The following is a 27,335-nucleotide window of genomic DNA, read 5'->3' as shown; positions in this document are numbered from 1 at the left end:
GAAAATCAACAGCAAAAACTGCCCAAATAAAAATAAACCGATCGAAGCACCACATGTATTTTCACAAATTGAGTGTGTCAAAAAGTAATTCCTAAAATGTGCGATTTGAATTTCTCGTTCTTAATAAAATCGTACGAAAATATCAAGATATTTTTCTTTCACAGAAGTCCAAAATGAACAGTCTTAAGATCCGTACAGTTCTTCGAAATAAGCCGAAAATCATATGTAATTTGATAACGGAGAAGGAAGTAATTCATAGCCGTGGCAAAATTGATATTGATAAAAAAAAATGAAACAATATCATGAAATAATCGATGCACAGTTTCTAATATTATCAAAAAATAATCAATGCACAGTTTCTGAAATTTTGGCACAAGTGTGCAAAATAATACATTTGTTTCAGCTTGTATTATCATTTTTGATTAGGTGCAGATGTGGGATGCATTCCAAGAATATTGAACTATTTCATTGCTATGTTGATATAAAATTTGCCCAGAAAACTTACAGAATGTAAGATAATTATGTACCATAAACATCTTACTTGTGGGGTAGTTTTGAAAGAAAAATTTGATACACTTAAAAAATTTAATACATTTCAAAACTGCAGTGTATGATGACATACCTAATTGTGGGCAAGAAAAGAATAAATAAGAATTAAAATGAACATTCAAAGAAAACATTACCCATGCACTATTGCAGGCATTAGTGGGAGTCTGATCCCAAGTGTCCATGCTTGCATTTCTAGAGCTTTTGCTGCTTGCATTTGAACCCTCCCAGAGCTTTTTCTCACCCTAAAATTAAAATTAGTAAAATGAAACTTGGAGTATAGTTTGTCTAAAATAATCTTGCTAAATATTCAGTTATGCCAACAAAATTCTTTATTTTCTGTAAATAAAATGTTTCATTTATAAGGGTATATATTAAAAGAATTAATACTAAAAAGCTGAATTAGAGTTGTGAATGAGAATAGTTTTCTTAACTCTGTCATGTTCCTATTTCAAGTAAAAACAGGCCATACTAATATCTAAGCACATTAAATCATTCCACTTTTTTTTCTTATGCTTAACTTAACATTTTGTTTTAAATTCATAGCAATAAATATTTTTAAGAAAATTTTTATGGAATAAAAAAACAACTATGTTTGAACCAATATATTTTTCAACCAATATATTTTTTATTAGTTCTGGGTGAAATATAAATAAATGGGTTTAAAACGATTTTTCAAAGGTATAAACACATTCCTATGGCCAGAAAATTGATACGCTTCCTTAAATAACAAATACTGATAAATTATTTATTCTTTCATCATTTATATATTTCTAATAGTAGTATTTCTTTATCATCCTCTATCATTCTTAATATTATTCTCTATTATTATTATGATTTGATATTTTATTTTTATCGCAAATTAACAGTTTAAAACTGAAAGTGGTATTCTTTTATTATAAAATAATCCAGTATTATCACCTTATCAGATAATATTCTGTAAAAAAATATTGAAAAATTCAATGAAAAAACATATTGAAAACGGTATACAATTTTGAAGTTATCACTAAACAGCAGTGTTTTCACTATAGAACAAGAATGCGAGAACCTCGCATATTTTTTTCTTTTCTCGCATTTAAAAATGATTAACACGAGAAGTTCGCGCACTCTATTAATCAATTTTAAAATCCGCGAATCTCTCGAATTTTGGAAAAAATTTCGTCTTCCGCAAATTTGAATAAAATCCGCCATTTTGAAAAAGATATGAAAACAGCTACGACAAGTGTTGAGAAAAAAAAATGAGTCCTTTATAATAAGTTGTTTAAAGTTAGCTCCATTTTTAGCTGTAAATGAATTACCGAATTCCCTCCCCGACAATTTACAGCAATTTGTAAAAATTGAAGTGTGTGAAAACTATGCTGGAAGACCTAACAAGAAGTATGAACATGGAAATAACTTCAACGAACTTCACTATACTATAACAAAAATAATTGAAAAGCCTATAGTGGCAGATGTAGAGGATAGGCAAGTGCGTGCACAATGCTACAAATTTAATTAGTGATTCCGAATAGTTCAGCATCTGTCATTTAGCACCCAAAACCGAATTAAAACAAAATAACCTAACAGATTTGACTGATGAACATTTGAGCAACCTAATGAGAATAGCTGATGAAAAAGTAGGTATAGAACATTTTCCATATGATGATGCAATAAAAATATTGTCACGTTAAAGTTTTTATATTTAGTGAAGATTACAACATGAGGTTTTGATAATTTATTAACATCAGGAATTTACAAGCACCGGGAACTAGTCTGCGCCCAGAAGAACTCTTCTCTACAATCCCGGGATCGCTTTTATACTATCTCAGAATGTTCTAGAAGCTTCCTAGGAACAACGAAAGAGGAAATGACGTAGACTGAACATTCCAGAAGCTTCTGGAATGCTCATAAACTAAATAGAAAAATGAGTGTCCGCTTCCCGGATCGAACCGAGGATCTTCGGCTTTATAGAAGCGAATTCTACCCCTGAGCTACTGAGACTCGACATTACTCCCGTCTTAAAAGAACAGCGTCTCGCTGTTATAGGTTCCTGCGTGATCTTGTTATTGGTCCGGAATAGGCCGTGGTCGCCTTGCAGACATCAGTTCTTGCATTTTGATTCTGAACTCTGGCGACCCGCATGTTTTGGTCTGTACTCGGTGTGCCTGGAAACAAGTCCTCTTGTGCCTCTGGTGCATAGTAGGGTTTCATCCTGAGAACATGAACGATGTCCTTTGGTTTACGCCTCCTGGATGTAGGGTCAAAATCTTGAACTTCATATGTGACCTCCGAAATGCGACGCAAAACTTGATACGGGCCGAAATACTTTTTGAGAAGTTTTTCGGAGCGACCTACCTTGCGCACAGGAATAAAAATCCACACCAAGTCACCAGGCTGATAGAACACTGCGCGATGCTTGGAATCATAGCGACGTCGGTCTTTCTCTTGCGCTTCCAAAGTGCGGATCCGAGCCAACTGGCGAGATTCCTCTGCACGGATCTTCAACCTCGCAATGAAGTCTGTTTCCGAATCCTCGATGGGGTACTGGAACATGGTATCTAATGTTGTTTCAGCCTCTCGTCCAAACGTCAAGAAGAATGGCGTATGCTTAGTGGTATCTTGCTTAGCTGTGTTATAAGCAAACGTGACGAACGGCAAAATCAGATCCCAGGTCTTGTGTTCAACGTCTATGTACATGGATAGCATGTCTGCCAAAGTTTTGTTGAAGCGCTCTGTGAGTCCATTCGTCTGAGGGTGGTATGCGGTCGTCATCCGATGAACTACGCTGCACTGATGGTTGATCTCGGCAATGAGTCTCGACTGAAAAACTTGACCACGATCCGTGATGATGGTTCTCGGAGCTCCGTGTTTTAGAAGAATCTCTTCAACAAAGAATTTTGCTACTTCTGGAGCTTCTGCATTGGGAATAGCTTTTGTCACAGCGTATCGTGTAAGATAGTCGGTGCATACGATTACCCATTTATTTCCATCCTGTGATTTTGGAAAACGTCCAAGCAAGTCCATACCAATACGCTGAAATGGGACTTCGGCTGGAGGTATGGGGATCAGGTAGCCGGGTGGCTTCAGCGGGACAGCTTTTCGACGCTGGCACTCTTTGCAATGTGTTATGTAGTGGCGCACGCTTCGGAAAATCCCCGGCCAGAAGAATCTCTTTCGGAGACGATCATATGTTCTTGTCAATCCCAGGTGTCCAGCAGTAGGTTCATCATGAAAATGGCGGAGAATTTCTAACCGCATTTTCTTAGGAATGACTGGTAGCCACTGTTTTCCAGACGGGTCAAAATTCTTCTTGCAAAGGATGTCATTCACCATGGAGAACCCTGCGCTTGACAAGTCGGCTGAATTTTTGCAGACTCTGATGTGCTTGGCAAGCTGCGGGTCGTCACGTTGCTCCGAAGCCAAGTCAGTCACCGCAGCAAGGGACTCAACTCCTGAAATGTTTTCGTTAGGAACCGGATTTCGTGATAGGCAATCAGCATGCTTCCTTCCACTTTTATAAATAATAGAGACGTCGTATTCTTGAAGCCTCAAAGCCCATCTTGCTAGTCGACCAGATGGATCTCGTAAATTGGCTAACCAACATAGAGAGTGGTGATCAGTAATAATTTTGAAGAACTTCCCAAAGAGGTATGGGCGGAATTTCCCTATTGCCCATATAGCTGCCAGACATTCACGTTCAGTGGTCGAATAATTTCTCTCGGCTTTAGATAGGGTCCTCGAAGCATATGCGATGACTCTTTCTTCTTCGTCTTGTTGCTGGACCAACACGGCTCCTATACCATATCCACTGGCGTCGGTATGCAGTTCGGTGGGTGCGTTTTCATCGAATAATGCCAATACAGGTTGTGAAGTCAGCGCCGATTTGAGGTCAGTAAATGCATCTATGTGGGCCTGATTCCAGCAGAATCTTGAGTCTCCCCTTAAAAGTTCTTGAAGGGGTTTAGCACGGAAACAAAATTTTGGGATGAATCGTCTGTAGTAAGAACACAGACCCAGAAAACTTCTGACATCATGCACAGTCGTCGGTGTAGGGAAATTTTGTACAGCTGCGACTTTATCTGGATCAGGTTTTACTCCTCGTCCGGATACAAGATGCCCAAGGATTTTGATTTCGTTAGCGCCAAATTGGCACTTTTTGGGATTTAAAGTAAGTCCGGCTTCTTGAATGCAGGATAGCACGCAGCGTAATCGCCGAAGGTGTTCAGGAAATGTGTGCGAAAATACAACTATATCGTCTAAATAACAAAGGCACATTTTCCATTTTAGGTGACGTAATAAGTTATCCATAGTTCTCTCGAACGTTGCAGGAGCATTACATAATCCGAACGGCATCACCTGGAATTCATATAGTCCTTCACTAGTGACGAACGCTGTTTTTTCCCGATCAGCCTCGTCCACTTCTATTTGCCAATAACCAGAGTGCAGATCCATCGATGTAAAGTATTGGGCCCCTTTAAGACAGTCTAGAGTATCGTCTATTCTGGGCAAAGGATAAACGTCTTTTTTGGTGACCTTGTTGAGGCGACGGTAATCAACGCAAAATCGCCAGCTTCCATCTTTCTTACAAACTAGCACAACCGGAGACGACCACGGACTCTCTGATGGTCGAATGATGTCCCGTTTCAGCATTTTGTCAACTTCGTCATTGATTATGCGTCGCTCTGTAGGAGATACTCGATATGGTCTTTGGCTGATTGCTGGGTGGCTTCCGGTGTCTATTTTGTGTTTCACTTTTATTTTGTATTCTTGGCGCGATAGTCCGTAGTAGAATGCGTCTTGAAAGCTTCTCAGCAGGTTTTGCAATTGCATTCGCTGCTCCGTGCTCAGGGTTTCGGCCATCATTTGAGAGTAGTCGACTAGGTCAGTGCGCTTTGAGTCTACATCATCAACAACATCAGCGTATGAAGGTACTTCCGTCAACGTGTTCAAGTAGTCGGAGTTGGCAGGCTCAGCGTAACCAATGCACATGCCTTTTGGGATGTGACGTGCTTGTGCATGTCCATTAGCCACCCATATTGAAGTTTCGCCATTGATAAAGGAAGCTATAGAGGAGGGGATAGCAGTTCCTTGATTAATGCACAGAATTTTATTTCCTTCGACTATTAAATCAATGTCTTCTTGTTTTTCTGGGGCTTTTACTGTAATGCGTTTGAAGGAACGGCCAGGGATGACAAAGTCAGACACAGCATGAAGGTTAAAGGTACAAGGCTTCGTTGGTTGATCTTGTAAAAGTTCGTCAATGGTAAGTTCAGCTCGGCCACAATCAATTACGGCTTGTGATGCTTTCAAAAAGTCAAAACCGAGAATAACGCTATGGCTGCACTTCGGCATCACGGTAAATTGGTAGGGCTGTGTTCGATCATCTATGGTCAATTGCAATACACAAGTACCCAGTGGTCTGACAAAATTGCCGTCGGCGACCTTAAGGATAGTGTCTTTTGAGGCTCGGAACATGACTTTTCGTCGTTTTTGTCTGTATGATTCGGAGATAACGGAAAAGGATGCTCCAGAGTCCACAAGTGCTTTTACGGGTTCGTCGTCGATGAGAATGTCGATGTGGTTTCCCTGCAATTTAGCGGCCAATGGAGGATTTCGAAAAATTGCAGCCTCACCTCCCACTGAGGGCGCAAGGCTTAGTTTTCCTCTCGGGTTGGCGACTGGCTGGAACGGCGGTGCAGCATCGGCGATGGAGATCTCATACGACGTATCGGTGACCGTCCTCGGGCAGGACTAGGGGATCTTCGTCTGGGAGGTGCGTCGTAGGTAGTATCGTCTTCATAGTCAGCTGACGGATATCCTCTCGGGTTGTTGGATCGGTAGTCGTTAAATATGGTTCGGCGTTCCCGACAATAGCGAACGACATGCCCCGGTCGTCCGCAATGAAAGCACACCGGACGGTTATCCGTGGTACGCCACAGGTCGGTCTTTCGTTGGGGTTCACTCCAAGGAACATTATTTTGTGGCTTTGCGGCGTATGTAGTGAAACGTCTAGGAGGTCTTGCAATCGGGCGTCCTGTCGTGATAAAGGGAGGTCGGTTGGTTGTAAGGGCTGCTATGGATCGGTCCATCTCGTTTCGAATAGAAGCCTCAGTAGTTTGCAGTTCACGGGGATGGACTTCGAATGGCTGCGCGTTTACATGTTGAATTTCGTCTCTGACAATCTGACGAATTAGCATAGCCAAGTCAGGTGCTTCGTCCACTGCGGCCATAGGGACAACATTAGGTAATCGGGCAAACTTGTACCGTCCCACTCTCTTTTGTCTCATTTCTTCTATGTACAGGCACCACTTTGTAAAATCGGCTGTTGTCAGGATTTCTCTCGTAAGAAGGGCTTGGAACACATCTTCTGCGACGCCCTTCATGAGGTGGGAAACCTTATCTCCTTCGGACATGGTCGGGTCAACCTGAATGCAAAGTCCGAGAACGTCTTGAATGTAAGACTGGATGCTTTCGCCGGATTTTTGTGCGCGAGACTTGAGGTGGTCTTTGGCTCGTCTGAGGTAGGATTGGCTGTCTCCAAAGGTCACTTTCAAACCATTTTCGAATAAAGTCCAAGACGTCAGTGATTCCTCGTTGTTTTCGTACCATTGTCTTGCGGTGCCGTCCAGGAAGAAGTAGGCATTAGCTAATTGCATAGTGTCATCCCAATGATTGTACGATGACACTCTCTGGTATTCCTTCAGCCATTTTGTCGGATCTTGTCCTGGAGTACCCCGGAAGATTGTTGGTTTCCTGGCTTCAGCAGCAACTGTTGGCGTCATCCAAAATGCAGGTTTCATATCCTGTTGGTCCCCAGTGGTCATATCTGTCTCTGGCACATTGGCCATTACTGTCTTTGGCACAGTCGTTTCAGGAACGGCCTCTTTAGGTTTTTCGTATAGTCCAAATTCAGGTAGAAGTCCTTGGACTCGACGGCTTCTTCTAAGCCAGTCAGTGTTTTGCTCCGTGATATTGATTGGGAGATTAACTCTTACCCGGCGCCTCCACCAAATTTGTCACGTTAAAGTTTTTATATTTAGTGAAGATTACAACATGAGGTTTTGATAATTTATTAACATCAGGAATTTACAAGCACCGGGAACTAGTCTGCGCCCAGAAGAACTCTTCTCTACAATCCGGGATCGCTTTTATACTACAGGGATGCTACTCGCAAAATATCAAATTGTCTCACCAGAAATTGCATTTCGTCTCAGTTAAAATCTCTTTTTGGCTCAGTTTGTCTCAGCTAAAATTATTTTTTTCACTCAGTTTATCTCAGCTAAAATGATTATTAATCAGTTTGATAACAATATAAAGATAATTTTCAGGATCCATAAAACCATTAATAGCATACTAGGAGTACTACAATTATACATACATTCACTATTGCTAGGATTTTAAAAAACCTGCATATGATTGATTATAAGAGTCCACAAAATTGTTTTATGGACTCTGTTGTTTTCATATATATTGCATTTATCATTTATGCCAATGAATAGTATCTGTTCCAGAATTTTACAAAGTAAATTTTAACTTTCTTATTTTTTAAAATATAATGGTGTTAACTTTCTAAAAAGAAATATCTATTTAGTTTCAGTAATTCAAAAGGGAAAATACCCATTTCATTTTGAGCTCAAATTTCATCTCAAAATATATAACTATTCAGTTACAATGAAAGGTCTACAGATTTCAATAATTAAAAGAGAAATTCAGTAATTAAATAATGAGAGTTTAAGAAAATGCAAATAACACAAAAAAAAACACTCTTTGATAGAATTCAGGAGGTGCAGTGAAATTTTGAAATATTTTAGGTAGGAATTTTTCAAGAAAATTTTAGGGAGCACTTAATAGCCAAAAATTAGCATATATACATTTTTATATCAAAACAGAAATATTTAAAAACTATTATAAACAATTTAAAAAGACACATATAAATATAATTTTCTTTCTAAAATGACTTGCATCCTTTATTAAGTATAAAAGTAAACTTTTTAGTTTATTGGCATTGACTAGTAGATTGTACTTTCTTGCATTCACAAGATTAGTTAGTTGACTATGTTCTTTTAATTTATATAGCTAAATATACAATCATAAAATGTGATTATGAATGCACTTAGTAATTGTTTAAATACAACAACTGTAGAAAAATATATCACATCTTTACAGTAACTAATTCAAGAAAAAACTTAATTCTACTTCTTTCTAGAATCGTGAAACTGGATTTTAAAATCGCGTGAATATGAATTGCGAAATCGTGTGAATATGAATCACGATATTGGATTTTAAAATAGCGTGAATATGAATTGCGATTTTGGATTTTAAAATCGCGTGAATATGAATCGCGATATTGGATTTCAAAATCGCGTGAATATGAATCACGATATTGGATTTTAAAATCGAGTGAACATGAATCGCGATTTTTGATTTTAAAATCAAGTGAATATGAATCACGATATCGGATTTTAAAATCACGTGAATATGAATCGTGCAGTTGGATTTTAAAATCGCGTGAATATGAATCGCGATTTTGGATTATAAAATCATGTGAATATGAATCACGCTGTTGGATTTTAAAAACACGAAAATACAAATCATGATATTGGATTTTAAAATCGTGTGAATATGAATCGCGCAGCTGGATTTAAAAAACACAAATCACGATATTGGATTTTAAAATCGCGTCAATATGAATCACTATTTCGGATTTTAAAATCACGTGAATAAGAATAGCGCTGTTGGATTTTAAAAACGCGAAAATAAAAATAGCGATATTGAATTTTTAAATTGCGTAAATAAGAATCACGATGAATAATTTTTAGATCACGTGAATACGAATCGCAATGAGTAATTTTTAAATAGCGTACAAATACGAAAAACGAGATCTGATATTACAACTGCGTGATAACGAATCGCAATATTGGATTTAAAAATGCGTGAATACGAATCGCGACGTTGGATTTTAAACTCGCGAGAATACAGATCGCGATATTGAATTTTTAAATTGAGTGAATAGGAATTGTTAGTACGATTTTTAAACAGCGTAAAAAAAGTCGCAACACATAAGTTTTAAATAAGTTAAATACGAAAATCGATGATTGATATTAAAATCGTCTGATTAAAAATCGCAATTTTAGCATATTCCAGCGCAATTCCTAATATTTAAAATTCCGAAAATCAGCCAAACGAAAAAAAAAATCATATATCGGTGGTCGAAACGAAACACTTAGACTCCTTTCCACTCTATAGCGGAAGTCGCAGGAATCCGACTATCGTTCCGGCGGCTTGGGTTTCTCTAATTGGACTCCCTAAAAATTTTAGTTTTTGGAACATGGTCGAAAATTTTAAAAATTGGGAGAAAAAAGCGGATTTCCGCTTTTTCGTGGAAGTCTTTCATCCCTTGGAGACGTGAACGGCAAAATGATCTCCAATGACTCACGGCAATGCGGATTAATATTTGAAACTAAATTCAGGTTTGCCAAATTTTGGACGTTTTGTCTCAGAATGGCGCAGCTTTGGCAGAAACTGAGCTGAATGTCGCAAAATGGCGCAGTTATGCCGTTTTGTCTCAGTTTGTCGCAAATGGCGCAGGCGTAGCATCCCTGATACTATCTCAGAATCAGGGTTCATTCTAAGCGGGGTTTACGGGGCGGCCCGCCCCGTATGCCCTTTTGATATAAAATATCCGCCCTATTGCCCTTTACTCCTTTTATCCTGCCCTGATATAATTAAATGCGCCCTGTTGTGTCCCCTCCAAAAAGATACCACTTTCCTGTAAGAAAGGATTTTTTTGACCTGTCTCCCCCCGCTTAGTTACTTTTCCTTACTTTTCTTGAAATCAACTTGTCTTCCCTCTAGCTCAAAAGCTATGGGTAAATGAGATTCCGAAAAGCTCCCCCCCCCCTCTTTACTATTTCCTCTTAAAGTTAGTAGTTTAAATAAGAGATCTTCCAAGAAGTTCTTCGGGGAATGCAACCCCTCCTGCAGCTGTGTGGGTTCCTATTTTCTCTTTTTAGAAAAATTTCTTTTTCTTAGAAATGGACGTATTGCTTATTTTAAGAAACCATACTGCTATGATGACGGTCAGTAGGCCTGGCAAGAGTTTTCCTGGAAAGAATTTTTTAAGGGAAGAAATCTTGTTCACAAGGCGGTAGACAATTTTAGGGGTCAGACTAGGTCATATAGATAAAAGATACATTCTCATGTAGCTTCTGGACCCCTCTGTCCAGCTTTATTCTTTTGAAGGGAGAAAGAAATTTTTACTTTTGATTTCAAAAGTGAAGGGACTACAATTAACTACGAAATAAAAAAGCTTTTTTATCCAAAAAAAGAAAAAAAATTCTAATTTTAAAATAACTTTTTTTTACATTGACGCAATACAATTCTTACAATAATAAGTTTCAAGTTATGTTACATTACAAGTTATTTTAAGATATTAGCAAACGATAATTTTTATTCCGTTTTTTTTTTTTTTTTTAAATATTTTTCTCATTCTTCGTTGGCACGCTGCCAGGAGTATAAACATATTCGTTCTTTTTTTTTACTCTTTTAAAATATTGTTTAGCGCTATAAAACCTCTAACTTTCTCGTTTTCATTAGAATTTATCCTAGCAGTCGATCTTTTTATTAATTTTTTTATTTATGTTATTACTAGTGTGTGCAAAGGTATGACTGCTCCTCATAAAAGTTGAATCAAGCACACAATTTATTTGTAGATGAAGCATATTTAATTCAATTAATCGTTTTTTTCCCCCTTTCATACATTTAGAATTTTTTCTAAATTTTTTACTCATAACTGAACAGACATTACGAGTGATGTAATTATATCGGTAAATTTAAATACGTAACTTTCCTTTATTTAAAAGTATTAAATTTATTTATAGCTGTATGCTTGTACCTCAAAAATATTAAAAAAGGAAATTTATTTGAAGATACAACATGTGTTATTCGCAAATTTTTTTTTTAGTTTTCTGAATGATCACAATGCAGCTTTAATTTGGCCGCCCATTTTAAATAGAACTAAATAAATTGATAAATTAAGAAATGGTTTTCTTTCTTTAATAGTAACTCGTTTGTTTGACGATATTTTTCAAATGAGGTGTTTGATTCGACACTATCACAATTACCAAGCCGATCGATAACTCTATGTTGTATTTTCCATATATTTAAATTACACTTCTATACTGTTACTTAAATTATTTTTTTCTCGTTATTATAGAAATTTGGTCTTTATTTTTGCGCTTATTGCAATTTCGGCTATGATCTATATCACATACCATGATTTGACAACGCATTGTAATATTAGATAGATTAATTTAAATACCAAACTTTTTTCATTTAATATTTTTCAGCTTTTTATTAATTTATTCTTAATATCAATGTTATCGCTTTGCTAACTCTGCGTTTGTAAGATCGTGCGTCGTAAATATTGTAAATTGAATTTATTTTAATATAATGAGCAAATTTTTATTTTGATTCTTCTTAAAACTTAAAATGTTAATTTAAATACAATAAAAAGTGCTGCGGTCGCAAATGAATCTTTTTTTAATAACTTATTTACTTTATAATAATTTGTAATTGTTTTATTTTATTTTTTTTAATCACAGGGTCCGTACGCGCCAGACTTGATAAGTCATGGAATTGTCATAGAAAAACGTAATTTTACTTGTAACGTACTTGTACGTTTTTGATAACGTAATTTGCGACATTTCCCCTTTCGAAATTGAAATTTAAGAAGGAAAAAAAAGTTTTTTTCCACACCGATCTTTATTAGGTGCATCCATACCCAGATAAAAAAAATCTGAATTGGCAAAATCAGTGGTAAGTCTCCACTCAGGGGGCGTCGCTTTTAGGCAGGGTTTACAAGATTAGTACAGTGACAGTGATTTATAATAGAGAATCACTTAGGCTGTTCCATGGTCATTCAATGGTTAAGAAAATTGAACAGTGCGAGCGTTAGTTTCTTACACTTCAGATAAGTTATATACATTTCTTTTTTTTTTTTAATATATAGTATTACTTTTTGTGCTGATTTAGTATTTATCATGAAAGCAATTTTCTTTTTTTTAGTTATTTATTATTAATTTCGTTTCTTTAACATCTTAATTTATACTTCTTTTTTTATCTATTTATCCATCTTATTTATAATAACTTTTTTTTTTTGTAACAGAAAATCTTGACTAAGTGCATTTTAATTATTTTTTTTTTTCGGGTTTTTTTTCCTTCTCTTCTTGCAAAAGTTCATGAATTGATGAAGTACGATTTTACTTCGCTTCAATGCAGATTATTGGGTAGTATTTTTATTAAATTTTTTTAGAATGACTTAGTTTTTGAGAAGTTTTTTTATTTATTAGTTTGTTTATTTTTTATTAATAATTTCTCCGTTTATTTTTCGTTGTCTTGCAGCTTTGTTTCATATTTTAGGATAATTTATTTTATTTTTTAGCAGACAAAAATATGCGATTTTATCCTTTATTTTTTTTTTTGCTTGTACTTTGATTTGTTAGTTTCTTTTTAGGGTGATTTGATATTAAAAATATGCCTTTTTTTTTTTTTTTGCATAATTTATTTTTATTGTAACACTTTATTGCAATCTTATTTTCCTCTAATTAATATTTTAATTGATGCTCATGTATTGGATATTTTAACTGTTTATTGCGTTTTTGTGTTAAAAAACAACGGTAGCGTTTCTAGCTTTCGGTAGCGCTTTTGTGTTCAAAATTGTTCTTACATTAATTTGGATTTAATTTTGATTTCACACAGATTTATTTGTATAAATTTTTTAAACAACTTCGTAACTATAAAAAAGTTTATTTTCTATTATTTTTTTATTGTTGCTCTGTAAATTCCTTTAGTCTTATTTACCCTTTCCTTGCAGTTAATTATCATAGGGGTGCATAACCTGCTGCCCGCCTACTACTGAAGTGCGGCCCGCGAGAGCTACTGATCACAATAAAAAATTTTAACTTTGAGCTCACTTTTTAAAGCACTTTTGAGTCATCGCGTTTTACACGTTCAATTTTAATAGATTCAATAGTAAACGTATGTTTAACGCGCTTTCTTTAATTCGAATTCATCGTAAATATAAATTATTTTGTTAAACACTTATTTCCTCTTTGTAACGTGATTTCGAAAATCCTGAATTTTTTATTAACTTCAATAAACACTTTTTGGTGCAATTTATTTGTGACAATTTAATCTTAAATCTAAGTAATTTTTTTCCTTCTTTTTTTTGCTTTTCTTTCTTCTTTTAAGCTATTTTTTTTTTCGGTAGTTATTGCTATGCATTCCCACGTACTATAAAAAATTCCTATAATTTCATTACGACATGCGAATTTTAAATCTCACATTCGACAAACTTTATTCTTGCTGAGTTCAGCATAAATTTAAGTAATTATTACTTTTTTTTTTGAATTGCCATACTTTTCCCTGTGATTTTGTAACTACGATGTTATTAAAACACGCAAAAAGGAATTTTTTTCTTCATTTTTTTTTTTAAAGAAAAGTTTATTAATAACGTTCATTGAAAAAAATGCTGTGTCATAATAAAAATGCCTATAAAAAGAAAAGTTAATGAAAAAGAAAAACAGAAAATACAAATTGTTCTTGGTTCCTAAAACAAACTTTTAACACTGAAAATCAGTTTTCTATATTTCCAGTTATTTATATAACAGTACAGGGAAAGAGTGATAATAAATTAATAGTATGAGACGTTCTGTTAAAATGCTGCGTTATAATAAAAGCAGCAGAAAAAGTCAAGAAAAAAGAACTAAGTCAACAGAAATGCTCTGAAGCAGAATAGAAAAAAGCAAAAATGAAAAAAAAAGAAAAAAAATCTTTCTCAATTCTCAGAATTAGAAGTATCGAAAAAATAACGAAATAGATTTGTCTGATTAAAAAAAAAAAATTTAAAAAAAAAAAAAAAAAAAAGCAGTAATTCAAAAACTTGTGGTTCAGAATAAAGTAATCTAGTTTTCCAACTTTCTTTTTTCCCTAAGTCTTCTAGAAGATAAATTTGCAAGCCATGTGCAGAAACATGGATTTTAAAATTTTTGAAATTTATGTTAAAACTATTTCTTATAATAAACAATACTATAATATAGTCAAAATACAATGTTATATTTTTTATCATATCTATACAAATTCAAAAGAAGAAAAAAAAAACTCAGAAAAATATATTTTTAAAGAAATATTCTGAGGAATATTTGACTGCTCATTTAACCAACTGAATTTTTGACTAAAGTGCCAAATGCTCATTAAATCCTTAATTTAAATGCAATATGATAGCAACCTGAGAAATTCATAAGTGGTGGAAAACGTGAATTTTTAAACTGCTCACTGTTTGTTGCTTAAGTAATCATTTTCGATAAAAAAAAAAAGATAACGTTTACTATATAAAAAAATCTAAGAATTAATAAAATGAAATAATAAAGTACATTACCAAATAAGTATTGAATTTTATTTTGAACTATAAGTTTTGTTTTTATTTTAGGTTTTGTTGAAAACTTATAAGTTTTCTTCATTTAAAATATTTAATTTGAATTTATATTACTTAATTCAACACAAATTTTTTTCTTACTTTCATTCTGTGAGCATTGAAGTTTTTTTTTATTAGAATTTATCTTTAAAATGAATTTTTGTATTGCATGATTTGATAAAAATGGCATTTTTTCTTTTTTTAAAAGTATTAGTTTTTTTTATTTTCAAATGAATTCTAATAATTGAACGACTTTAATTTTCAACAAATATATTATTAAGTTTATTGATAAAAAAAAACTAGAACACTAATGTTAAAAGAAATATTACTACATTTGCCATTAACGTGTAAGTTTGATATTATTGCTGCGACTGAATTCAAGTATAAAACTTCCAGTATTTTTTATTTAAAATGACTCGAAGTATGCATTTTATTTTGCAATTTTTTTTGTAAATATTGTTTTTTATGTATATACTTCAGAACTTCGTTTTCAACAGTTAAGCTTAAAAACGCAGTTTATTTTATTTTTTTATAAGGGAGAGCCAGATACATAAGTTTATTTTCAAGATTAATATTCATATTTTATCTGAAAATAGTTATTCTAATCATCAACTCGAGAAAGAAAAACATATCTGAAAAATTTCAGTTGTTTCCCCAGGTCTTTCAAAGGTATGTGTAAAATTTTAAATATATTTTTAGTGAACTAAGAAATATTGAGATAAAGGAAAAAAACCTCGTTTGAATTTTTTTTTAAATTTTTCAATTCAAACTGTAGCCTTTTTTCCTTGGAAAATTGTAGTTATACATTTGATAATTATAATTGTGATTAGTGATAAAAGTAAACTTATATATAATTATTCATTTTAACTATGCAAAGAAGGTTAAGATATTTGCCCTTTTTATAAAATACAATGTCCTTTTTTAAACTTGCTGCCCTTTTTTTTAAAAGTATAGTGCCCTTTTCAATTTTTAGCACCCTGCCCTTTTTTTAGTCTAGAATGAACCCTGCTCAGAATGTTCTAGAAGCTTCCTAGGAACAACGAAAGAGGAAATGACGTAGACTGAACATTCCAGAAGCTTCTGGAATGCTCATAAACTAAATAGAAAAATGAGTGTCCGCTTCCCGGATCGAACCGAGGATCTTCGGCTTTATAGAAGCGAATTCTACCCCTGAGCTACTGAGACTCGACAATATTCAATGGTTTAGAAATTAGAAGATGTTAAAAATGTATTATAATTAAAGAAATATTTTTTTCCTCAAGTCTATTCGTGTTTTTTTTTAAATTTATAGAAATCTCACTTTACTTTTTGAAATCTCACCCTGTTTCTGAGAAAGAGCGAGAAATTCTCTCCCATTTTTTTCTGTAATGAAAACACTGCTAAACAGCAAATGAGTTATATTTACTTTTATGATGAATTTTACACAAAATTATTTCCAGCAAAACCTGTTATTAAGAATTAACTTTACATAATGTTACTAAAAAATCTGGCGAAAAACATGAAGTAATTTCAAAGCAACCAAAAATTGAATAAAAATTAAAAACAGTATATTAAGTTCCAATGTTAACTGAATAAAATGATTTTCAAAATCTAAGGATCTTTTAATTAAGATTTAAATTTTTACGTAACAATCTGATATCCTTAAAAAATAAAAATAATAGCGTAACAATCTAAAACTTCAAAAAAAAAATTTACATTGCAACAAGACAAATTATAAATAGACCAAATATTTAACTTTCTTGTTAGAAGCAAATCATGCTTTCGTATTTAGTACTTAGGGGAAAAAAAGTAATTTTTAAGAAAACTTGAGGTTTTCATCTAAAAACCAGTAAACCCCAGGTTTTTGATGAAAAACATAGGTAGGCTGGAATTTTTCAAACTTTTCAAACCCTGTTTATTACAGATCTGTTTCATTTTTAGTACAATCATGAATTTTAAAAAATTTTACTGTTTTCTATAAATTTACAGTTACTTATTACACATTGAAATAATATACAAATTCATTTAATTCTTCAAGTTATGGTTAGGTATTAGTTTTCCCTATGGATTCTTTTCTCAGGGTTTTACTTAATTTCCATAAGCAGAAGCTTTACCAGTAAAACTGAATTTCCAGCATGGGTCTTCTACTCTACTTTAAAACTGCTCCCTCCCCTCTACCCAAAAAAGAACTAACTTTTCCATGTGCAGTAATTTGTTACTATTCTTTTTTTGTTTTGTTTAGAATGCTTCACTCTCCTCATAGAGTATCATTCCAGGTAAAAGGCAGAATATATTCATGAAAGAACTAATATATGCTTTTTTCTCTTTGCCTGAAGCCCCCCCCCCCATACACACACATTCCTTTTTGTCTTTCTAAAATGTTTTACCCTCGATGCATGGTCTAATTCTAGGTGAAAAATATGATTTTCTGTTTTAAAAAACTGAACTAAAAAATTGCTCCTATCAACTATAGTGATGCTGAAAAGTTAAGGACTTTTAAAATCCTTGTACCAAGATTAAGTACTTTTAAGGGCCCTTATTTTCCAAAATAAAAATTAAGCAGTTTTTAAGGACTTTTAAAGACCGTGGGAATCCTGAGATAAATATAAGTATTTCAGTGAAAAAATGTATATATATATATATATTTTTTTTTTGATATTTGTAGGTAGTAAAAGTTGCAACAAGATGTTAGAATAGGTTTAAAAATTAATAATAAGTATCTATTTAAAATAATACTTCAAACTTATGAGATAATGTAATAAAGACATTTTCAAGATATATGTTGAACAAATAACTTATTCATTTTTTATGTAGAAAAAACTGAAATATCCTTTATTTTAGCCTATTAGCAGAAAATTATCTTCCAATGATCAGTCATAGTTCTATTTATAGTGTGGTGCGATGGAAAAATCTTATTTAAAAAAGGACAACAAGACTAAAAAAAACTTGGGAACCACAAAATTAAGTCAAATTTTAAAAGAAAAACTATACAACTGTTTAAAATTAAACTCCTAATAGATAATGTAAATAACAGCATATCATTAAACAAATGTCATAAGAGAAACTAATTTACCCAATTGCCGTTTTGTCCTTTTTTCTTTCCTTTTCTTGAGTTTGAATCAGCAGAAACCTTAATTTTGCTCCTTGCTCCAAGATGATTTGAGTTATTTCTATCAAACTGGGACATCTTTTTAAACTAAATAGAATAAGAACAGAATATCACTTAAAATCGACAACACAAAAATTTCAAAATAACAGAGGTTTTTATTACAATTGAACTTATTCCCTGTAAGCACAAACAATCAATCATGTCAAAAGAATCACATTTGCTGAAGTTATTTATCAATACAAAAATTAATTTCTTATTTAAATTTCACTCTTATCTCTGCTAATTAACAACAGACTTGTGACGATACTCTCAAAACAATGAGCTTAACATCACATTTTCCCTCTATTGCATTTCTCCAAGCGCATATAAGTATATCCTGTTAATCAAAAGATTTCTTGATGCAAAGATAAAAATTATTCCAAAATATTAACTCCTTCATTTAACAGGGATGAAGATAATATTAAATTGTTTATTAAAAGAAGAAGAAAAAACATGAAGCAAAAAAAGATTTTTTTAAAGAAAAATGGCTACACTTTCAAAGGAAATATTTCAAAGAACATAAAAGGACAGGTCTCAAAATTAACATTGGTCTGTTAGTCTGATTAATAGTTCAGTAAAATTCTATTCAGACTATAAAATAATCACTCACAGACTAGCAATCATATATAAAGAGCTAGTTTGCTATTTTGGTTTTTTGATTTTCGGTTTGATGTCCTGGTCTTTGCTTTTGTCACAAAATAGCGTAGTCTTTGTACATTAATTTCTCCTTTAAATTCAGTTTATTAACTCTTTTCTTTAAAAAAAAAAAAAAACATTTAATGGAGACAAGTAAATGGTTCATTGTAAATGTGTACAGATTAGTAATACCTATTAATTACTGAATCCTATGATCAGTGACTAAATGTTCTTAACTTCTACCCCTGAATTTTTAGTAACTCCTTCGAAGATTTCAAAAATACTTGCAGAAATGCCAATTTTACTTGTTTTTTTCATCTCACACTATAATAAATAGATGCTTTTTTTGTATATGGTATATGCCCACAAAATTGCAACTGAAGAAAAAATTGACATGCTGGAAGGAAGATTTTTATTAGAAAGTTTGTTTGAAAGCTATTGCAATTAAGTAGATTTTGTCAATTCTTGACTTTTAACAATGACCATATGTCCCTTTATTGCAAAGAGAAATAGGAAAATTCATTTATCTGCTTAGAATTTTATGCGAGCTTGCTTTACTTTGCTAAATAAGAAAGCAAAAAATTAGGAAATAGATAGAATTATAAACTGCATATCAACTGACTTGATAATTCCACTACATTAACAAAAATTTATTTGTTTATTATGAAAAATATTGAAATGAAATATTTAGTTAGATGAAGAGATGAATGCAAAATAAACATGAGGTCTGTTGAGTACCTTGAAGTAATATAAATAAATTAAATATAAACAAAAAGTTTACAAAAACTATCTATACAAATTTCAAGCAAAGACATAAGTAAAAGTAGCAGGTAGGTTGTAATTTTTTTAATTGTAATTATTTATTTTGAGTTTTGTTTTTGGCGACTATGACTTTCTAAAATTTAAGAGTAAACATACAATATTAGGGTAGATGTGCCAATAATGAGTATTCTTAAGAAATTTCTTTCAAAAGTTATTGGTATAATAAGTTAGTTTTTTAAAAAATATTAATCTATCAACAAAATTTAACAAATTTCATAGACATGGATAAAAAATTAAAAAAAAACAACAACAATATATAAATCATTCAGAGAATTATCAAAAATAAATAAAAGCTGAATTTTTATTATTTATAAACCAAAATATGAAGAGGGTACCCATTACTTGCACATCTTTCCTAGAACAAAATTCTACATATTTATTGTAGATAAATGAAGTCATAAAATTTACTTAAGGCTAGTTATTGTCACAGAATAAAATGTTTTCTATGTAAATAATTAACATATTATACTATTTATTCTGTTTATCAATATCCTATCATGTACAAGGTATGTTAACCTCACTTCATTGAGTCATTTATCACACATTTTTAAATTATGATGTAAAATAAACAGTGTTTCTGAATTTTTAGGAAGAATTCTATTATTTTGGTTTGAATACACACTTCCAGCTTTGTAAAATGGAAAAACACCTTTCGCTATATATACTGCTACCTGGAGCAGAAAAAAAGTATTTTTACTAGGCATAATGAACATTGATTTAAGGTATAAGGAACATTGAACCTAATCTTTGAATAACATTTTTTTCAAATAAAAAGTTCCAAAATGAAACATACAAAATGTTTTATTTAATTAGAAATACTAAATGATAATCCATAAGAAACAATGTATGCATATTATTCTGACAAATTTATCCTAAATTCAGAAATTATATAATAAGACAGTCTATGTATCAACGGTAATTTTAGATAATTTCTAAACAGTTAATGTGTGATTGAATATTTGATCATATCAGTTGGTTATTATTAACATTAGCTTAATTGCATAACTACTTTATACATTCGAAATAATGCTTTGTAGTACATTTTTGAAATTAAAAATATCTGCTAATTAATACAAACCCAAAAACAAAACGAATACCAAAAAAAAAAAAAAATGCAGCAAACTAAAAATGTTGTATGAAATTAAGAATATTAAAACAGGCTGCGTAGCCAAATTATTTTTTAAAAAAATAAGCACCTTTAAGTACTTTTAAAGCACTAAAAAATATTTTTATCCTTTCCAAAAATAAATTCATAATTAGGATCTGTGTAATAAAAATAAAAAAAATTTCCCATCATTTTTATTCCTATCATTTGTCTTAATTTATAAACATAAAATCAATAAAACTTTAAAAACATTTTCAAAAACTTTACATAATCATGATAAAATAACTAGTTTCTGATAAATATTGCAGAGAAAATTGTGAAATAATGCATTTTTTTTTTTAAATTTAGAACAATCGATACAGCAAGGAAAAATCTATTTTTAAAAGATAGAAAATGAAGCACTTTTTACAAACCCCAAATAAAAAAAAAGGCACCTTTTACAGCTTTTAAAAAACGAAAATCAAAAATAAGCATCTTAAAGCCCTTTCTAAAAACGCTACACACCCTGTAAAACATATAGAGTATGAAATATTATATTTATTTATTGTGCATGAAATGCTTAAGATCAATATGTACAGCGGCTGAAGAATAGGTATTCAGAGCTTTGACCTAACTATGCTCGTGCCTTGATAGTAATTTTCACCTATTTAGTAGACAGACAAGATATAAAATACATCATACTTTTCTTTACAAATATGATCCAATAAAATAATATTTAAAAAATGTACCTAGAATAGTATATAAAACTTTAAAGTCAATTAACAGAGTAGCAATGAAGGCATCAAGGGTATGAGCATCATACAATAAAATGGAATCAATGAAATATCCAAGAAATATTCTGCATCTTACACTTTAGATTACCTGCAAATAAATTATAATGTAAAAAATATCTCAGTAACTTAAATGAACATTAAAAGATTTATGATAATTAAACAAAATATTAAAAATAATGTTATTAAGTATAGTTATTTAGTAACATTGTTCTCACACATAAAAATTTTTTTTTACTAAGATAGATGACTTTTAATAAAAAACAATGTTATTAAGTAGGTATAGTTACTTAGTAATATTGTTTTCATATCTAAAAATAAAGAAATTTGCTAAGATCCACCACTTTTACTACAAAAAAAAGTAAAAAATAGACTTTCCACTAGTCAAAGTAAATTATCAAACGCTGAACTGAACTACTCTCTATGGGAATCACAACTAACAGAGGTTATTTCAAATTTTTTGTGAAATATTTTCTCTTAATTTTTTAAAAATAAAGTAAACAGATCACATAAATGGATGATCTGTTCAAAAATTTCATGAACATGAGAAAACAAGGTCTTGTTTTTATAGCCTGTAATGAGTTTCAGTTTTAAAATTATTAAATAAAGATCTCATTGATTTTAAAAGTATTTTGCGAAGGATCTGTTTTAATCAAGGAAAATACCAAACTTCAGGAATTTTAAATTTAAAAACAGACTCCCTCTTTACAGCTTTTTTTTTTTAAAAAAAAAGTATATGAAAGAGATGCTACACAAAAAGAAATTGGTGGCATATTTATATTAATTAGTATTAATTATGAAATGAAAAACTAGCATTAGTAATTTCTAAGAAAAAATTTGCTACGACAAGATTATCTTTGATAGAGGAATGCAGACAGAGGTAAAATATAAACAAACACCTTTTCCTACCAATATCAATGTAAACTCAATTTAAAATTACGTTCACATGATTTAAAATAAACATTAGATTCCTTTTTATATCATTTAAGATCGCTAATAGTGTTTCGTATTTTTATGACTTTATATCAAATACCACGTTTGTATTCACAGTTTTAAATGCCACTATTATGATCAGGGTAGAAGTGACTTTAATTATACATTCGAATTCATGTACGCGAAATTTTAAAATGAAGCATCAAGATTCGTATTTATGTGATTTTAAAATCAAACAGCAAGATTCATATTTACACGATTTTTTAAATTATATGTATTTGCGTGACTTAAAAAAACACACATTGAGAATCATATTCACACAATTTAAACAAATAAATAAAATCTTGCATTGATATTTTTATTAAAACGTTGCTAACATTCCGTAGATAAATGCTTCCTACATACACTTTTTCTTGTTTAAATTTTAGGAATTTTTTCAATTATTTAAAAAGTGTTTTTGAACATTTTTGGATTTCTATTTTCAGCTTTTTGGTTTTTTTCTTCAAATTTATCCCTGAGGTACAAATCAATATAGAGTTCTATAAAAATTTAATTTTTTATTTTTATTTTTAAACACTAAAATGACATGGAGACAAAAGAGTTGAAACTAACTACAAGAGTTGATCAATGTGTACAGAATGTTTTTCATTTTATCTAAGTCTGACTGTAGTTCCAATTTGATTAACATCAGAGCTTAGAATAGTCCTTCTCTCTGAGGCAGAATCGTGGCGACATTGTTGAAGAACATTACAGAGTTCTTACAGAATTTTTTTTTTAATTTGGAAGCAAAGAAGTATGAGTTTTTTATCTGCAGAATTTTTCAAAATATTTTCTTTCTGCAGAAATTTTTTTCCGCTTCCTGCAGAATTATATTCAAAAAATGCCTTTCTCCCATATCAGAATTGGAAAAAACACTCATGATTTTTTTCTACTTTCTTTTGAGAATAAAAATTTCTTGCAATGTCTTGCTTTAGCTAGAGTTTCAGATTGATATTATAAAAAGTATTTCCAAATAGCAAAAATATAAAAAAGGTTAACTATACAAATATTTTTTTAAAACAGGAGAATATCAGCAATAATATTAGAATATGTATTCTTTTATATGTAGATTAAAAAATGTTCTCACATTCATAATTTAAAAATTAATATGTTCTATTCTATCATTGAATAATATATCATTGAATAATACAGGTGGTTATCAAAATAATGGAAACACCCCAGATTTTGAAGGAATCCTTTATTAATATGGCGTAGGACCGCCTTTTGCATGCAAAACAGCTTGGATTCGCCTAGGAATCGAATCATACAAATTCTGAATAGTGTTTAGAGGAATATTGTACCATTCTTCATGGAGATATTGTGAAAGTTCCGTGAGAGATGCCGGTGGAGGATATCGATTCCGGATTGAAAGCTCTAAAATAGACCACAACGGTTCGATTATATTGAGGTATGGGGACTGTGCTGGCCAAGGTAGATGTTCCACTTCATCCTCATGTTCATCAAACCATGATTGGACAACTCTGGCTGCATGAATAGGGGCATTATCATCCTGGAAAATTCCATCTCCTGCAGGAAACAAAATTTGCATCATAGGATGGACCTGGTCAGCTAAAATTTCTCTATACTTCTCCCCAGTGATCCTTCCTTTCAGGGTTACCATTGGGCCAGCAGAAAACCATGACACGGCTGCCCATACCATGACCGATCCACCACCATGCTTGACAGTTGGATGGAGGCAATCAGGATCATACGCTTGTGCAGGTGTTCTCCAGACATGTACCCGTCCTGTTGTGGGGAAAAGGGTGAAAGACGATTCGTCTGACCATATAACAGTCTTCCACTTATCAATCGACCAGGTTTTGTGGTTGTGGCACCACTCTACACGACGTTTTGCATTAGCATCTGTGACAAGTGGCTTGGGAACTGCTGTTCTGCCGTAAATGTTCTCTTTATGAAGGTATCTTCTAACTGTAATTGTTGACACTGGAGAATCCAGATGCTGATTGAGCTCTGCGGTCACTTTGGCTGCAGTTGTTTTCTTTTTAGACATTACAATCCGCTTCAATACCCGTCGGTCTCTTTCAATCAGCTTCTCCTTCCGTCCACTATTTTGCTTTGATGAGCTTGTCTTTCCGCGCTGTGTGTATGCTGTCATGACTTTAGACACCGTACCTCTAGAAACGCCTAAAAGCTGGGATGTTTCGGTCACTGTTGCTCCAACTAGTCGGGCTCCTACAATTTGGCCTCTCTGAAAATCTGTGAGGTCTGACATTTTACGCTTCTGACAAAAAATTCAAAACGTAGACAATTCTGTTAAAGCTCTCTCATACCACCTAATATATGTACTTTTTATATGAAAAAATACTGGTAGCTAAGATTATATTTTAATGCTTATGAAGCGAATTCTTAAATGTCCCTTTTATTCACAAGTGTTTCCATTATTTTGATAATCACCTGTATATCATATTGATATCTATATATTCAAAAAATGCCTTTCTCCCATATCAGAATTGGAAAAAACACTCATGATTTTTTTCTACTTTCTTTTGAGAATAAAAATTTTTTGCAATGTCTTGCTTTAGCTAGAGTTTCAGATTGATATTATAAAAAGTATTTCCAAATAGCAAAAATATAAAAAAGGTTAACTATACAAATATTTTTTTAAAACAGGAGAATATCAGCAATAATATTAGAATATGTATTCTTTTATATGTAGATTAAAAAATATTCTCACATTTATAATTTAAAAATTAATATGTTCTATTCTATACATGATGGCTTCTTCTTTTCTTTTTTTTTACAGAAAGTGCTTTTGTTACTTTAAATTAGTAAGGTATATATTTACAACTATTTAAAATGTCTCTCAGAAAGGTCTGTACTAGAGAGAATTGTTGCAGAAAGCTCGAAAAAATTCTGCCACAGGGGTCTTTCTACACTAACTTGAGTAGGTAGAAGATCTGTTACTCTTAGAGCTACTTCTTTTAATTTTTCAGAATAGATTTTTATAAAGCCTAAATGCACAGCAGCCAACCTTAGGCAATGTTTCATTATACGTACCAATTATCATAGTAAGACAAAAATTTAACTATTAAATAATAACACTAATATTTTATAATTAGGAATACCAGTATAATAGTTTGAAAACAACCATTACCTATTATTATACAATTATTCTTCTCCAAATCATTAAACACAGGTAAATAATAATTTACATCATAAACAAATATTTCTGATGCAAATGTTAAAATACTACAATACATTTTTTAAAAAATAATAATAGTTGTTTAAGATTCAATTTAGTGAAATAATCAGCCTTCATTGGAATAGTAATTTCCAATAAAAAGCTACTAAAAATCACTTCTGCACAATAATCATAGGAAGCATGCTTGTGGCAATCAGAACAAGGGATTGGTTTAAAAAAAAAAAATACTGAAATTTAAGGAAAATTCAAATTTTTTTTTTATAAAAATATCAAATTTTCAGATTTGATTTAAAAATTAGGAACAAATCCCAAAAATTCTGAACAGTTGGCAGCTATGTAAATGAAGTGCTTTGTGAGAGTTATCATTAATTTTTATTTCTACAAGAGCTGTAGAAATCTTGTTTACATTTTTAAGACTCTTGGTTCTTTATTTTTATTCACTTTGCCTTAGCCTTTTCAACATTATCCAAATCTACTCAAAATCTAATTCATCATTAGAAAATGATAGACTCTGTTGCAGTCTGACCATCTTGATTTGAATACACCAATTGTTCTGAGAATAATTTCATTTTTAGTGAAAGTTGATCAATGTCTTCCTTTATCTTTTTAATATGCTTGTTATTCAACAAAATTTGGTGTTTTGGTTTTAAATATATTGAACCCCAGCAAGATCTCAAAACTAGGTTTTTCAAATTTCTTTTAATTCGCTTTAATTTTATTTCAAATTCATATTGTTCAATAAAAACTGGAGTCAGAGTTGACGTGATTATAGAAACTTAATAACTCAGTTTTCCTTAACTTAAAAATCTGCATATCTTTTAAATCAAAATTTATAGATCTCCATGAATACAAACCCCACTCCAAAGCCTAGGTTTTCATGCTATATTATTTTATGTAGGATACATTTTAACTATAAAATTGTTGTTAATGATCTGTTAAGAAACACCTGACATGACCACCCTTACTGATAAGTTAAAATATCAAAATACAAATTTTGGCAATCAAAATAACTTATTGATGGTAATACACTAGCTTAAGTCTTAATTTTGAATTAAATAATTATAAAAAATAATGTTTTTATTTGATAACTTAAAATTAAGACATTACATTGATCTTAGTGTTTAAAGTTAGCTTAAGGGTTTTGACACTTATATATTAGAAAATTATCTAAGTGTTTAAAGTTAGCTTTATGAAGATTTTGAGATCTATCATATTATAATACTCTAAATTCTTTTTTATTCCGTAAATTACACATCAGATATAAACTGCTTACATATACACTACTAAAGCATATGCATTAAGTTTTTATTTGTGTAAAATGGTCACTAGGAGAAAGAAATTGTTTTAAACAGAAAGAATTTATGAAAATAGTAAAATCTAGAATACAGACTAATAAAAATTTAAAGTAAAAAACGTAATCATGTAAACAAAAACAATGAGTAAGAAATGGAGCTTGATTATCAAATTTTTAGAGAGACTTTCAAAACCCTAGTTAGAATTGAAATAATCAATGCATTGTGCAAGATTCAGCAAGAAATGTTATGAATTGTTATAGTATAAAGTTATTTATGATATAGAAGAACAAAATATGGCTTCATTTTTTTTTGTGTCAAATATACCACACTTAAATAGTCATAGTTGGCTAATCCCACTAAAGCAAGAACATCAAACTATTACAAATTGCTAAATAGATACATTCCATTAATTTATATGAACATTTTTTAATAAAGCGTGAATAAAAT

At 31.5% G+C, this 27,335-nt stretch overlaps 2 protein-coding genes across 2 annotated transcripts in view; both read right to left on the bottom strand.

Annotated features, from left to right (window-relative positions):
- The window catches only part of LOC147806305 (uncharacterized), a 38,804-nt gene that overhangs the window by 10,951 nt on the left and 518 nt on the right, over positions 1-27,335 (bottom strand). Inside the window, exons 2-4 of the mRNA XM_087169135.1 lie at positions 21,417-21,549; positions 18,051-18,173; positions 684-791 (exon numbers count right to left, since the gene is read on the bottom strand). Of these exons, the coding sequence (XP_087025261.1) occupies positions 684-791; positions 18,051-18,164 (222 nt within the window). The 5' untranslated portion in view covers positions 18,165-18,173; positions 21,417-21,549. The remainder of the gene's footprint in view (positions 1-683; positions 792-18,050; positions 18,174-21,416; positions 21,550-27,335) is intronic.
- On the bottom strand, positions 6,180-14,407 carry LOC147806306 (uncharacterized). Its single transcript, XM_087169134.1, has one exon. The coding sequence runs from the start codon at positions 7,371-7,373 to the stop codon at positions 6,180-6,182; it is 1,194 nt and encodes a 397-aa protein (XP_087025260.1). The 5' UTR covers positions 7,374-14,407.

Source organism: Parasteatoda tepidariorum, chromosome 8, assembly GCF_982258835.1.
Source record: "Parasteatoda tepidariorum strain Cologne lab strain chromosome 8, Ptep-v5.0, whole genome shotgun sequence".
NCBI lineage: Eukaryota > Metazoa > Arthropoda > Arachnida > Araneae > Theridiidae > Parasteatoda > Parasteatoda tepidariorum.
This window is presented reverse-complemented; position numbering and strand designations above follow the sequence as displayed.

What these genes read in the sequence shown, in the direction of transcription:
- LOC147806306 (XM_087169134.1), bottom strand. Translation starts at nt 7,373, where the DNA reads ATGGCCAATGTGCCAGAGACAGATATGACCACTGGGGACCAACAGGAT.